The sequence below is a fragment of the Carettochelys insculpta genome, chromosome 7 (assembly GCF_033958435.1).
Source record: "Carettochelys insculpta isolate YL-2023 chromosome 7, ASM3395843v1, whole genome shotgun sequence".
NCBI classification, from domain to species: Eukaryota; Metazoa; Chordata; order Testudines; family Carettochelyidae; genus Carettochelys; species Carettochelys insculpta.
In genome coordinates, this window is record NC_134143.1 from 3883562 (window position 1) to 3899699 (window position 16138).

Below are 16138 nucleotides of genomic sequence, written 5' to 3' on the forward strand. Positions count from 1 at the left end.
CTCAGTCAAGGGGAGGGCCAGAGTTGACAAACTCTATTCAGTCATGGAGGATGTGGCCTATTATCAGTAGCTAACGTGGAGGTGTGAACATCAAGAGAGGAGAAACTGCCTTTGTAACGGGCCAACCACTCCCAGTCTCTGTTCAATCCTTGGTTGACAGAGTCAAATTTACAAATGAATTGCAGCTCTGAAATTTCTCTTTGCAGTTTATTTTTTATTTTTTTTTATTTTGTTTTTGTTGTTGTTGTTGTTGTAGGATGGCTACTTTTAAATCTGTTACTGAGTGTCCAGGGAGATTGAAATGTTCTCCTACAGGTTTCTGTACATTACTGTTCCTGATGTCTGATTTACGTCCATTTATTCTTTTATTTAGAGACTGTCCAATTTGGCCAACGTATATTGCAGTGGGGCATTGATGGCACATGATGGCATATATTACATTAGTAGATGTGCAGGTAAAGGAGCCCCTGATGGTATGGTTGATGTTAGGTCCTGTGATGATATTGCTGGTGTAGATATGTGAGCACAGTTGCCAGCGAGGTTTGTTGCAGGGATTGGTTCCTGGTTTAGAGCTACTATGATCTATAGTTGCCGGTGAGAACTTATTTAAGGTTGGCAGGCTGTCTGTAGGCGAGGAATAAATGAACATAAATCAGACATCAGAAATGGTAACATACAAAAACCTGTAGGAGAACATCTCAATCTCCCTGGACACTCAGTAACAGATTTAAAAGTAGCAGTCCTACGCCAAAAAAATTCAAAAATAAACTGCAAAGAGAAATTGCAGAGCTGCAATTCATTTGCAAATTTGACTCCAGCAACCAAGATTGAACAGAGATTGGAAGTGGTTGGCCCATTACAAAAGCAATTTCTCCGCTCTTGATGTTCACACCTCCACATTAGCTACTGATAATGGGCCACATCCCCCAGGACTGAACTGACTTGATTTCTCCTCTCAGTGTTCACAACTCCACATTAACTGCTGATAATGGGCCACTTCCACCCTGAATGAATAGACCTTGTCAACTCTGACCCTCCCCTTGACTGAAACTCCCTCTTTAAATCCTCCTCTGAACCCCCTTTCCCTCCCCACCGCACTCATGCCTCTGACAAAGCAGGTCTTTGCCCATGAAAGCTCATGTGCCAAAATATCTGTTAGTCTATAAGGCGCCACAGGACTTCTTGTTGTTTTTGAAGATACAGACTAACATGGCTACTTCTCTGATGCTTCTCTGAGACAAAGACTTTTCCTTGTTATTTATCTTGAACCTTCAAAAGCATAGATGTTCTGTGTGGGGCCCAAACCAAACACTCTGAGACTGATCTTCCCACACTTTGCAGCTGTCTGAAATAAGAGCCCAGATCAGAATTTTGTAAATGGCTTCTATCTCTGTAACAGTCTAAAACCAAATCCTGAACATTGGATTGTTTGAAATCTAGATGTGAATGCTGAGGCCACAGTCCATCTCTCTTCAAACCCTTTGTTTTATATTTAGAAAACTCCCCAAGAGACTTTGAATAATCTACCACTGCCACACTGATGCAATTATTGCCACACTCTTGGATTCTTTAAGAAAGAAAGAATCCAGGTAGATATTAACAGCCAAACACACGTTGCATGGTAGCAAAAGCAAAGGACAAATGTTTGGACTAATAATAATTGTTTCTAGCTAAATATGAGTATATTGCTTATCTGTGCATTTATATATGAGCAAGACACATTTATAGGAACACAAGCCCCACTGTAATGATGACAGTGCGTTATGTCATACATCAGTTCTGACAAGAGTAAAATGGATCCTGAAAAAGAAAACTGAATAATCTTTATAAGTCATTCATTAGCTTATCATAGTGTCTCTCTCTTTTTCTCTCTTACATACACAATCTCTGCTCTTAAGACATCAAGTACATTGCACTTTCATCCATACATTGCAAAGCACCAAAGGCAGGTGTGTCTTACCCTCATTCCTCAAAGTATCAGTTCCCCATTGACTTTCACAGGGGATGGGAGTCTAAATCCTCCAGCCTGCTTTGACAGAAGGAATATATATTTTTGTTCTACTATACACCCACCATTTGTGTTATATAAAAAATGACTGGAATCATTATTTGACAGCATCATCAGGGCAGGCATCAGGCACAGGTAAAGTAGGCAAGTGTCCAATGTGGTGGCAATAAAGGGCTCTGGAAGACCCCAAACTGGCCAGTCCCAAATCACACTTTCCCCCACAGATGTCTGCCCACCTAGCCTTGCCCTGGCTCCAGTTCAGCTGGGTGCAGTGGGTGCCAGTGCTTCTCACATGTAGAGGACAGTCTCTTCTGCTCTGACTACCTGCAGCAGCTCCTTGAAGAGTGAAAGTAAAATGGGTTCCGGGCAGTACTTGAATAACTGCCCATCAGGAAGACCAAATGACAGTGAGGAGATACCTGGGATTTCCAGGCAAAGCGAGTAGAGGACAATGCCAAATCCTGTCCTTGTGCTCCTAAGGCCAGCCCTGAGCAAACCAACATGTGCAAAGCCCCATTTATTCCAAAATGTACATTTAAAAAAAGAGAGAGAGAGAGAGAGACTGCCAGCATGACCCAAGGACCACCAAAACTTTTGGAAAACTTTCCAATGGGCTTCAGTGACTTTTGGGTCAGGCCCCATCCTGTGTTAATATTAAAGATGTTAAGGGATGATTAAAGCAATGTATTGCTCCCAAGGAAAAGAAAACCATAGTTAAATCCACCTTTCAAGACACAGCATCAAAATCAGATGAAAGTCAGAACTGCACATATACTAAGTAACCACTGCACACATATGGGTAGGTATAGCTGAGTAGGCACACAAAACAGTCAAATCCAGTTCTGTGGTATTAGTCAAAGGCAACAAACCATTATGGCAACACTCAGAAGACAGCAAACTATTAGGAGGCAACCTGGCACTCAGCAGCTAGGGAAAGCTCCAGGAAGAAGAGAAACGAGGAGGCAGCATTTGTGCAGAAAAACGTATCTTGTCCTTTACAATTACCTTCAGATTTAGGACTAGGAGTTGATGCAGGAAACTGGTATGTAGGACAGTAAGGATTGTCTTCTGCAGCAGAGAAAAGCAGCGTGCTTTGAGACTATCCATAGTGAAGTGGAGGCACCATAGTATTCCCCCAAGTTTCTATCACTGTAAACTTGTATTCCCTATTTTGATAATAGAAGGCTGAAAAGCGTTATACTTTCAAAAAAACTAATTGATTAGGAAGGATTTAGTCATTCTATACATTACAGACAAAGGCACACTAGGTTACTCTCTTTTAGGTGTACTCAGATTTCCACCATTGTTAATAAGTGGATAATGGAAATTTAGAACTTCAATCTAGTCACTGTAATGGAGCTACAGCACAGTTAACTCAAACTCAAGACAGTAGATACATTGGCTGAACTTATAGTACCTTTGGGTTTTTGATGGACTTCAGGAAGTTCAGGGAATTTGTAGGTAGGGCAATAAGGGTTTTCTTCAGGAGTTTCTAAGTGAAAGGACCAAGTTTTGGAAAAAGCACAGAAAGGAAAGGGTTAACTGAGAAGAGCAAGGTGAAGCAAGAAGCCACAGAAGTTGTGGAATGATCTTTCTCATGCTGAGTCTACGCAACAAATCCATGGACACATCAGTCAGTATCACTATGCAACACATTTGGGCTGCCTGGGAGGCTGCAGGAGACAACAAGGATTGACCTCATCCTCCACTGCTGCAGCTTGTGCCTTTATCATCTGAGTAAAGGAGAATCTGTGTCAGCAGCATAGGGGCTATGACTTGCAGCTCGAGCAGTTGTCAGTCCTTCCCGTACAGTGCAGTGGTCACACAAAATCACTAGACAGCCTCTGCAGCTGTCTATGCAAACCGGCTGCCATTATTTTATGTCCATTTTATTTCATTTCATAAGCCCAGTTAAAATTGTGTTGGAATGTACATCAAACCTAATGCCCTGTTGGATCGCTAATGCCACCTAATCATTTTCTCACACCAAAGAGGGACTTAGACTAAAGCATGTACCAAAGAGTAATGATTCATGGAGGACATGTTGTACCCAACATGCACGTGCTCTCCCTAATTTTGGCTTTTCGAAGGTAATAAAAACATTTAAGCAGCAGAAATCTGATCCAGTTCCCACGGAAGGTAATGAAAGTCGTTCCATTCAGGTTACTAAGCAATGTAACATTATCAAATCCTTTCTAGTGCAGACCATCCATAGCTTCACAGGGCAGCTTGTCCTTGTCTAAAAGCCAACTTCAGTGTTCTTGTACTTGCTAAGGCTTAGGGACCTGTTTCCCAATACCAGCTAATGGCACTGCTAAATAAGGACAGGACGGCATTTGTGATGTTTTCTAACGGTAGCAAGAGGAACTGAACAACCTGAATTGCCATGACAGGAACATTTTAAAACATGCACATCTCTTTCCAAACAAGTTCATCTTGAACTTCTCGATTAATAACCCCTGGGATGTTTCTTTCAGAATGGTAAGAAGGGGCCAACAGGTGAGCAGCATCAAACGTACCAGTGGGAAAAGAGTCCTTATCCCTTCTTACACACGCACTGCCCACCATTATGTTACATTGGGAGATTTCCTGAAATACATTCACGTAGATGCAGCTTTTGTCTATTCACCACACAGCTAAAATTTAGGATCACAATCAACCCTCTCCTTTATTACTGCTTTTATAAAAGTTATTTCAGTTCACGTTTAAGAGCAATTCACTCCCCTTGGACTTGATTGGGGCTGTTTCTTTTGACACAGTTGTCTTTAAACTTGTTAGCTGATTTTTATGTACCCAAGCAATCAAGGATTGCAAATGAAAAATGCTTTATTTACTTATCCTGTGCAATATTCCACCTACATGAAACAAACTAACTGTTATCCAGGTAGTCTCTAAAAAATAAAATTATTCATGTTACGGTACCTTTAGTTAGCCTGTGGATCTGCTTGAACATTGTCTTGTACCAGTCCTTTGATCTGTCTGTGTTCTGGTTTAAAAAAATAGATAGATGTAAGTAAATAACATTGGCCTGACTTCCACCAGATTTTAACAACATTCATATATTTTATGTACTCATTACTGAACAGCTATAAGCAAGATTGAACTAGATAGCTCAAAGAGCTAGCTCTCGAAAATGCTTCAGCATATGAGTAATTTTAATCTCACTAAAGTCCCATGAAATCCAGTGCATGAGTACAGTTACTCACATGAGCTGCGTCTACACGTGCACGCTACTTCGAAGTAGCGGCACCAACTTCGAAATAGCGCCTGTCGCGGCTACACGCGTCGGGCGCTATTTCGAAGTTAACTTCGACGTTAGGCGGCGAGACGTCGAAGTCGCTAACCTCATGAGGGGATCGGAATAGCGCCCTACTTCGACGTTCAACGTTGAAGTAGGGACCGTGTAGACGATCCGCGTCCTGCAACGTCGAAATTGCTGGGTCCTCCATGGCGGCCATCAGCTGGGGGGTTGAGAGATGCTCTCTCTCCAGCCCCTGCGGGGCTCTATGGTCACCGTGGGCAGCAGCCCTTAGCCCAGGGCTTCTGGCTGCTTCTGCGGCAGCTGGGGATCTATGCTGCAGGCACAGGGTCTGCAACCAGTTGTCAGCTCTGTGGATCTTGTGTTGTTTAGTGCAACTGTGTCTGGGAGGGGCCCTTTAAGGGAGCGGCTTGCTGTTGAGTCCGCCCTGTGACCCTGTCTGCAGCTGTGCCTGGCACCCTTATTTCGATGTGTGCTACTTTGGCGTGTAGACGTACCCTCGCAGCGCCTATTTCAATGTGGTGCCGCACAACGTCGAAGTTGAACATCGACGTTGCCAGCCCTGGAGGACGTGTAGACGTTATTCATCGAAATAGCCTATTTCGATGTTGCTACATCGAAATAAGCTATTTCGATGTTGGCTTCACGTGTAGACGTAGCCATGGTGTAATTTTTCAGGAATGTGCTCTAAAATGCCTTACCAATAATTCTCCTGCAAAGGTATGTTTTATGTAGTAATTCATTAGTATGGTTAATAACCTATGAAGTCTGAATCCCAGTTTTAGTATTAGATTTGCAGCTCATATGACTGTGGAACTCAGACTGTTTCCAGTGCCAGGACCAGGTCCCTACTGTTAATACAAATTATTCAAGAATTTTTATTTTAATTCAGTAAAAATCATTTTGGGAAAATTCAAGGCTAGATCCTACAAATGAATTTAGGCTTTCCATATCCCACTGGAGTATTCTGAACCCCAACTCAGTAACACAGCACCATTCCATTAGATAGAGGAAGTGAAACTGAGCAGCCTAACTTAGATGTCAACATGAAGTGAAATAAAAGAGAAGAAACTAAATCAACACAACTAGAAAAAGAGCAATGGGATTTTGAAAAACTTTTCACATGTTGTAATTAAAGGGATCATCAGAAACACAAGAAAGACTTTTGAAATACATCTATTGGGAGTGAGATTTTATCTTCAGTTACACCCATGCAGGTCTAAATGATGGCAGAATCTGGCTTCTGCTCTATATTTTGAGCAAGTGCCTGTATGTTGCTCTCTTACCCTCAATGGAATGCCTACATCATTCAGAGAGACATCAGCCATATCCTGGTGACTCCTGACAGTTCTTTTCTTCTCTTCTATTGACGGCTTCTCACTGTGAGAACTATCCTGAGCCAGCTTTTTCTGTGCAGTTACAGTAACTACTTTATCAGCAACTGTTCCGTGTGGCGTGGAATCTGGAAATAAAGAAGTGGTGGTCATTATCCTAATTCTCAACATTTCAGCACGCAACACTACGTCATTCTAAGAAGGCAAAAATCCTGGCAAAGTATGGAAGAAACAGACTGTGGCACTGGGTAGCAGTGTCTGGCTTTCAGGAAACATGCGTAGAAAATGTTTGGCACAACCAAGAGGCCAGGAACATCACGGACTCTTCCAATCATATGTGTAAAGAGCAGCAACACTAGTCCCTTCGTGTCTGATTCAATCAGCCCCACTACAAACTCAGTCTTCACTGGTACTCTGCAATGGTACAGTTCTTTTGGAGCGCTTCCTTCTGGTTACTACTTTCTACTGTGTCTTTCTGCATGAAGTTCCCTACATTTTGTACCTGTTTATCAACAAGGACCTTAGGAATTCAGTAAAAATTCTATTCTGCGGAGAAATGCCACATCTGGTTGTTGTTTTTTGTTCTTCAGTTAAACCAATAGAAGGTGTAGTGTCTGGGTAGCTAGCAGTTCTGAATGCTATCTCCCTCTAACTGTGCTGCTGCCAAGTAATGCTAGGTCTGGCGTTGAATCCAGCTCTGAGAGCAGCTTCTCCCAACTGGTTTCAAGGACATGAAAATTTGCACCAAAGTGCAAATCAGCTGGTACAGACACGTGTTAGAACCTACCAACCGCCATCACACTGCCTTAGCAAGGAACCAATGGCCTGTTGGCTGCTCTGGTAGCACAATGTGCCATGTGGTGATGAGGCAGTGGTGAGAAATGTAGATAATTTCACAGTCTGCTCTGCCAATGGTTTGCCAAGTCCCAGCCTTAATACTGGATAATCACATGCATTTGAGAGAGAAAGAACAGTTGTTCACATGCATCTCACCATATTGCCCAAAGCTGTTCCATCTACAGAGCTCTGACAAGGGCGGTTAGCAGAGGGAAGGCTCGTGCGTTGGTCTGATACCTCCCACAGCAAACACAATTCTGAACTGCAACATTCCCTTCATTAGGACTGCTTGGGTTTTAGATCATCACCAACTTACTCTTTGGGAGTTCTTTAGCCCTTGGAAAACCTTTTTATAAATGGCAAGAACGTGGCAAGGCTAAACTAAAGCCATTATTCAACACTTCCACCTTATTTCCTATCCCCCAGAATACATGTGCTTTCTGTTTTGGTCCTATTGTGCACCTCAGCTGGAGACACCCTTCTATATTCACCTCTTCATTTCTGTATGGAGTGCTTGGCCTGACCCCACAGCGAAGCTGCACGCTGCTGCTAGGAACAGGGTATGGAAAGCGCTGGTGAAATCGGCCCATACTACCTTGACTCTGAAGACCAGAGGAAAGGAAGGTGAATGGAAATGAAATGATCTGAACTCAGGAAGAGTTCTCAGCTTCCCAGTTTTTCACTCCCACCCAGTCTCAGTCCCTATCCTTGCTTCTTTTGAAGTGCTCAAGTAAAACAACTGTGAGTGTGATGTTCTGCACCATGGCAGAGATGAAAGGCATGCTTCTGTGCTAGAAAGGAAATACTACTTCCTGCGGTGTCATCCGTGTGTCGACGTCACTGCTAGAGAAGGGCTGAGAGCCAGAGACTTGGACTGAACTTTTTTTGTTTTTGAAAGCCTTGGTTGATCATGTGACCACTGTTATTCTGTAATTGTGACAGTTAAGGCTATATTACCATATTGCTATTGTGTACTTCAGGCTGTAAGCCAATCACCCTGGGCTCAGGGGAAACTTGCTTCCCAGTTCTTTATGAATAGCAGTGGAAACCACAACATAGGAGGTGTGTTTGTTTGTCATAAGACGTATGCCATCCAAGTGGTCCTAGGCTATGGTGTCACTAAGCTAGAAGCGTCACAGAGGCAGACGTATGGGGCTAAAGAGGCCAACAGTTGTAGCTCTGACTCCCATTTCTACAAGCCACACAAATTATTCATGGCAACATTTTGGAGAGAGCTGAGGAATGACTTTGTGCTGGCCCACAGGAGCCCTCTCCGCCCTGCAGCTTGAAATGCATTTGGTGCAAAGCAAAGGCTGGAGTTCATCTTGGTGGCCCAGGCACAGCAGGGACCCTACGGCTAGCTAATCAGACTAAATATTTCTTCTGAATGATTTTTCTCAGTGTGTATTTAGCACCGGTGACATGCACAGGACTGACAGCCCTGGCAACAGAAGGCTTCTGAACTGGCCGTAGCATGGGCAGCGGTGGCAGCAATGGCTCCTCACCCCAGGCCATTGGAGATGCCTTCTGTGTGGGGGTTGCTGTGCCAGAGGAGAGGTCGGTTTAGTCTTCAAACCCATTCAGCTTTGACCACTCAGCTGAGCATGTCACCACGGAGGGCCAACAAGTGCCAATTTCAATGGCATCTCTGGCAACATGTGCACTTGTCCTCTAGGAAGTGGGCTGAAGCCATCATTGCCTTTCACTATGGGCTCCTTCTGAATGTTCCTGGACTCAAAGCAATGACCTAGCAAAACAATAGTTTACAGGCTGCATCCCACCTTGACTTATCCATCTTAAACTCCATGACATCACAGAGGGTGTCAGTCAGGCAGAGTTTGGCTCTGGGGTTCATTGGGAAGACGACTTGTATGGTATCAAGTACAACAGTCTGTATCTTCTGAGCCAGTCATTCCAGGGAGCAATGGGCAGCAGAGTTCTGTTGGTGGAACCCAAAGGATGCAAGCCAGGGACGGGAAGGTCAGCCAGCCACCTGTATGTGATTATTTTGCTCGATGGAGAGCAGGTGTGGAGCCATCAGTGCTAGGGGAGTCTCCTCTGATCCAGCTTGGGGACTGTTTAGGCTGGAACAAAAGCTACCTAGAAACACTCCACACTGAGCCAGGTGGGAGGATTTCAACACATTTCCAGCTTAACAGACAGAAGAGTTATAACAGGAAACGCCTTGCGTAAGAGAAAGCCAAGAGGAAACATCTGATTGGTCTTTAAAATCACAGGTGGTAAGGAGGCAGCTCAGATGCTGACTTGATTGGGAGGGGGAAGAGTAAATGCTACACTGGCTGATATCACCCAAGAGGGCAACTAGGAGAAGCTTCCCAATCACAGGTCCTGGTTCTCATGGGAGATTTTAACCACCCAGACATTTTTGGGAGACCCATATAGCAGCACACAGACAGTCCAGGAAGTTTTTGGAGAATGTTGGGGATAACTTCCTGGTACAAGTGCTGAAGGAACCGACCAGGGGCCGTGCGCAGTTTGATCTGCTGCTCACAAACAGGAAAGAAATAGTAGGAGAAATAGAAGTGGATGGCAACCTGGGCTGCAGCAATCGTGACATGGCAGGTGTGAAGCTTTTGAGAAAAGGAAGAAAGGTGACCAGTAAAATAAAGACCTCTAATTTCAGAAGAGCAGACTTTGGCTGCCTGAGAGACATGATGGACAGGATTCCCTGCGAAGCTAATGCAAAGGGGAATGGCGTTCAAGAGGACTGGCAGTATTTTAAAGTGATCTTACTTTAGCAAAGACCTGCTTTGTCAGGCCAGGAACAAACCATCCTGATACAAAGTGAGAAAAGCAAATATGGTAGGCAACCTGCTTGGCTTACAAGGGAAACCCTTGGTGAGCTGAAACTCAAAAGCGATGCTTATAAGAAGTGGAAACTTGAACAGATAACTAAGCAGGAATTTAAGTATATGGCTGCAGAATGCCAGGGGGTAATCAGGAAAGTGACAGAACAGTTGAAACTACAGATAGCAAGGAATGCGAAGGGCAACAAAAAGTGCTTCTACAGGCATATTAACAATGAGAGGGTTTTCAGGGAGGGTGGGGCTGCTACTGGGTGGGGAGGTAACGTGGTGATAGATGATGTGGGAAAGGCTGAAGTACTCAATGCTTTTGTTGCCTTAATCTTCATGAACAAAGTTAGCTCCCAGTCCTCAGCACTAGGCAATGCAGTATCAGGACGAGGTGGGCAGCCCTGAGTGCGGAAAGAACAGGTTAAGAGCTATATAGAAAAGCTAATATCAGAGGGGTAGCGGTGTTAGTCTATATCCTCAAAAACAACAAGATGTCCAGTGGCACCTTACAGACTAAGATATTTTTGAGCATCTGCTTTTGTTGGCACAGACCCACTTTGTCAGATGCATAGAAAAGCTGGATGTGCAAAAATCCATGGGTCCGGATTTAATGCATCCAAGGATACAGAAAGAATTGGCAGATGTCATTGCACAGCCTTTGGTGATTACCTTTGAAATCTCATGGAGATGATTGGAAAAGGCAAATGTAGTGCCCCTCTTTCAGAAAGGAAAGAACAACAATCCAGCAAGCGGTAGATTGCCTTACCTCAGTCCCTCTAAAAATCATGGAGGGAATCCTCAAGAAATTCATTTTGAAGCACTTGGAAGAGGGGAAAGTGATCAAGAGTATTCAACATGGATTCACCAAGGGTGAGTCATGCCTGACCAATCTGATTAGCTGCTATGATGAGGTAGCTGGTTCTGTGGACATGGGGAAGTCAATGGATGTGATATACCTTGACTTTAGAAAAGCTTTTGATAGAGTCTCCCACAACATTCTTGCCCATGAGGTAAGGAAGCATGGATTGGATACATGGACTGAAAGATGGAGAGAAAGCTGGCTAGATGGTTGGGCCCAACAGGTAGTGGTTAATGGTTCAATGTCTGGCTGGCAGTCAATTTCAAGTGGGGAGCCCCAAGGATGGGTTCTAGGGCCAGTATTCTTCAACATCTTTATTAATGTCTTGGATGAGGGGATGGCACCCTCAGCAAATTGGCAGATGAAACTAAGCCGGGGGACAGGTAGATACACTGAAGCGAAGGGATAGAGTTCAGAGCGACCGAGATAAGGATTGGGCCAAAAGAAATTTGACGCAGTTCCACAAGGATAAGTGCAGAGTCCTACACTTGGAATGGAAGAATCCCAAGCATTGTTACAGGCTGGGTGCCAACTGGCTAAGTAGCCGTGCAGAAGAAAAGCACCTGGGGATTATGGTGGATGAAAGGCTGGATATGAGTCAACAGTGTGTCCTCATAGCCAAGAAGGCTAATGGCATGTTGGGGTGCATTAAAGAGAAGCATTTCCAGAAGATCTAGCGAAGTTATTATTCCTCTCTATTCAGCACTGGCGAGGCAACATCTGGAGTATTGTGTCCTGTTCTGGGGCCCCCAGTACAGAAAGGATGTGGATGCATTGCAGCGGATCCAGCATAGAGCAATGGAAATGATTAGGGGACTGGTGCACATGACCTGCGAGGAGAGGCTGAGGTACCTGGGCTTACTTAGTTTGCAGAAGAGAAGAGTGAGGGGTGGTTTGATAGCAGCCTTCAGCTTCCTGAGGCAGGGCTTTAAAGAGAATGGAGGGGGCTGTTCTCAGGGGTGACAGATGGCAGAACAATGAGCAATGGACTGAAGTTACAGAGGGAGAGATGTAGGCTGGATATTAGAAAAAACTATTTCACCAGGAGGGTGGTGAAGCACTGGAATGTGTTCGGTGGTGGAATCTCCTTCCTTAGAGATTTTTAATTCCTGGCTTGACACAGTTATGGCTGGGATGAATTAGATGGGTTGATCCTGCTTCAGGCAGGGGGCTGGAGTGGATGACTTCCTAAGGTCCCTTCCAGCCCTAGAATTCTATGATTCCATGATTCTGTGATTCCACATTTGGCATTCTCATTAAAGTCCCACCTTCCGGAATCACGAGAATGTCAGCTTATATTGCTTGTCTTTTCAAGTCAGTTTCTAGTCCTCTTGTTTGCAGAGAGAAGTTTGAAAACATGTTTTTCCTATAGACTCACAAATCAGAAAAGAACTAAAGAACTCCAAATATTTTTTTAATCTCATGATTTTCAGGAAGTTGTGATTGTCCACATTTGTGTCTGCCTGCCTGCAATTAAGCATATTTCCAACATTTCCAGAAAAGACTATTACAAAGAGCTCATCTGTGGTGACTGAGCTGCTATACGCATGTATTTGAAGGGATTCAGCTCACTTCCTTGCAGTTGCTGAGAAGTGTGTTTGCTAAAGGCACTTTGCAAACTAGCAAAGCGGTCATTTGACTCCAGCAGAGGCAGAAGCTGTGGGGTGGGAACCGTTTGCTTCATACCTGTTAGGCTACTAAGCCGCTTTTGCTGTTCTGTAGCAGAGAAGGAAAATAAAACAAGAAACATCACAACTGGGTAAGATACAGACAGCAAGTGTCCTGTTGCTGTGTTTCTGACAGGCGAGAAATGTGTTGTCCACACTATGGCAGAGACAGACAGAATGGATCAAACCCATGCGTAAGTGCCAAACCCACCACCCTCCAAAGAGTAGCACTAGTGAACATTCAGCATCACACTGCAAAGTAACCTGTAAATTTGCAACAAACCAGTACAGTTATGTCAGAGAGGAGGAAAACATCTTAACAAAAGACAGCTTAAAAATCATGACGATTCACTTATATCAAATAAACCACCAAATAATGTTTGGTCAGCAGCATGTTAGTACTATTACTATTAAGTAGTAACACAGCCGTCTTTATGCATACGTAGGACCTCTGTGGCCAGGAATGCCAAATGCTTTATGATCATTATGGCCTGCAAAATCCTCACCAGAGTTGTGGACAGAGTGATTATTCTTAGATTTAGATATAGATAAACTGAAGTATGGTCTGGTAAACTCTTAGACACCTTTGTTTCTAGGTTTTTATGTGGGCCAGTCGATAATGGAGACAGTCACAGTCAGTGGAACCTGCTAGATATATTCCCCGAAGTGACTTGCCTAAAGTCACACACATCTGTGAGAGAACTGGGAAGAGAAACCAGAGTCCTGGTTCCCAGGCCCCTCTGCTCTCGTGCAGGGTGACAATCCATCCCATATTAGGTGGGACGGTCCCATATTTAGGGAGCCAAAAAGGCACCCTGACTTATTTTTTAAATGGGACCAATTGTCCAGTATTTGGCCTTGCCCTGGTGACCCTTCCCTGTGCTGGCTGGAGACCCGCCGGGCTTTTTTTCTGGCCACCACCATTTTTAAAATGTAGCTCCCCACCTGCTGTACCACTGGGATGGCACTTCCTGCCCCAGCCTTGCTCAGGTGCCTGGTTGGGCTGGGGATGGATCAAGGGGGGCAGGAAAGTCAGGGCTGGGATGGGGGAGCTGGGGCCATCACAGTGCAGGGCTGGGGCCATCGCCGGAGCCTCCTCCACCCCCAGTCCCCACCACAGGGCTGGGGTAGAACCAGAGCCTTACTGTGGCCAGAGTGCACAGTGCAGGGGCAGAGGCCTCCCTAACTCCCACCACATCACAGGGCCAGGGCTGGACCTCTGCATGGTGCAGCGCCAAGGTCCCCCCGACCTCCCGTGGGGTCAGAGCCCCCCTCCCAGAGTCCCGGCACAGGGCTGGGGTGGAGCTGGGACTGCAGCCCTACCGGAGCAGCCACTGCTGTGGAGCCGGGGCAGAGGCCCTGTGTGGCGCAAGGGTAGGGCCATGCCCCCTCCAGCCCTTGCCCCATCATAGGGCCAGGGCCGGACCCTGTACTGTGTGGGACTGAGGCCCCCCCGATGTCCCACAGGGCTGGAGTCGCTCCCCCCTCACCCTGGAGCCCTGTGCGGCATAGGACTAGGGCCAGATCCCCTCTGGAGTCCACAGCACAGAGCCCTGAGGAGCCTGCTGAAGGCTTGTTTCCCTCCCCAGCCCCAGTGGGCCGGGGGTGGGTGTGTAGGTTCTGTGTGGGAGGGAGGGTGCAGGAGTGGGCTGTGGGTGGGTGTATAGGCTCTGGCTGGGAGGGAGGGCGCAGGAGTGGGCTGGGGCTGGGGTTTGGGTGGGAGGTAAAATGCAGCAGTGGTGAGGGGTTCAGGAGTGGGCTGCAGGTGAGAGGTCTGGGTGGGAAGAAGGGTGCAGCCATTGCTTGATGCAGGGGGACAGTCTGTCCCATTCTGGCCAGGATAATCCCCACCCCCAGCACATCCTCTATTTAGCCTAGGGCAGCGGTTCCCAAACTTTTCCAGGCAGGGACTCATTTTGACAATTCAGGAAGACTGGGTGACCCAAGAGTAGAGTGGGGGGTGAAAATTATTTACTGCAAGAGTCTATTAAGTGGCTTTCCTGGGGTGGCTACAAATATCAAAGGTGGAGAAGCTGTCTTTGTAATGCATATGTAATGTAATGTATCTGTTGATAGTGATAGCTGCTGAATGTGGCAGCGTTAAGGAGCTGCAAATGGCTTCTTTGAGAGCCACGTGCAGCTCTGAGCTGTTGGCGAGCCTTAACAAATCTAATCGCAACCCATGTTTGGGTCCCAACCCATATGTTGGAAATCCCTGTCCTAGGGAAATATGGTCACCCTTCTCTAGTGACAAGAGAACACTTTCCAGACCTGGAATCTCAGGAAGTTTGATGCTTACCAGGAGCTACAGACCAGGATGTGACAGACAGACTTCCAAAAATCATCCAATCTGCAGACTACTGTCCCTTCCTACTTCTTTATGCAGGAGCTAATGACACAGCAAACAATGACCTTGAGCAGCTCACTGCAGATTATGTAAGTCTGAGAAAGAAGATCAAAGAATATGGAGCACAAGTGGTGCTTTCGTCCATCCTCCCCATTGAAAGAAGGGGTCCCAGGTAGAGATTGTCAAATCCTACAAGTAAATATGTGATAGCACAGGTGGTGTAGGAGAGAGGGATTTGGTTTCTTTGACCATGGGATTTTTTTTTCTTGAGAACAAGGATTGTAGGAAGTGACGGGATCCACCTAATGAAGAGAGGAAAGACCATCTTAGTAAACCTAGTGAGGAGGGCTTTAAACTAGATGCATTGGGGGATGGTGACCCAAGCCTTGAGGTAAGTGGGGATGGAAGAAGGAACAACAAAGGAGGACCCCTCGTTCGAAAGGAGAAAGTAGGCCAATCAGCTAATTATCTAAGGTGTTTGTACAAAAATGCAAGAAGCCTGGAAAACAAAAAGGAAGACTTAGAGGCCCTGGCACAGTCAAAGAAGTATGAGATGATCGGAATGACAGAGACTTGGTGGGCTGACTCACATAACTGGAGCACTGGCATGGAAGGGTATAAACTGTTCAGGAAGGACAGGCAGGGGTGAAAAGGAGGAGTTGTGATTGATGTGAGAGAGCAATATGATTGCTCAGAGCTCCAGCATATGGAGGGAGAAAAGACAGTCTTTAGTTAAGCTTAGAGGTGGAAGCAACAGAGGTGATGTTGTGGTTAGTGTCTGCTATAGACCACCAGATCAGGTAGATGAGGGCTTCTTCAGAGAAAAAAGAGAAGTTCTAAATCACAGGCCCTGTTTCTCATGGGAGACTTTAATCACCCAGACATTTGTTGGGAGACCGATACAGCAGCACACAGGAAATCAAGGAAGTTTTTGGAGAACGTTGGGGATAACTTCTTGGTACAAGTGCTGAGGGAATTGACCACGGGCCATGTGCAGCTTGATCTGATGCT

At 45.5% G+C, this 16138-nt stretch overlaps 1 protein-coding gene across 49 annotated transcripts in view; it reads right to left on the reverse strand.

Annotated features, from left to right (window-relative positions):
- SORBS1 (sorbin and SH3 domain containing 1) overlaps positions 1 to 16138 on the reverse strand; it is a 284604-nt gene that overhangs the window by 83912 nt on the left and 184554 nt on the right. For 35 of the 49 annotated variants that reach the window (XM_074999623.1, XM_074999656.1, XM_074999654.1 and 32 more), the window contains 5 exons: positions 12800 to 12829; positions 6554 to 6729; positions 4931 to 4994; positions 3426 to 3500; positions 3014 to 3076 (listed from right to left, as the gene is read on the reverse strand). In XM_074999623.1, coding sequence (XP_074855724.1) covers positions 3014 to 3076; positions 3426 to 3500; positions 4931 to 4994; positions 6554 to 6729; positions 12800 to 12829 — 408 coding nt within the window. The remainder of the gene's footprint in view (positions 1 to 3013; positions 3077 to 3425; positions 3501 to 4930; positions 4995 to 6553; positions 6730 to 12799; positions 12830 to 16138) is intronic. The other 14 variants (XM_074999639.1, XM_074999661.1, XM_074999634.1 and 11 more) reach the window with 4 other exon arrangements.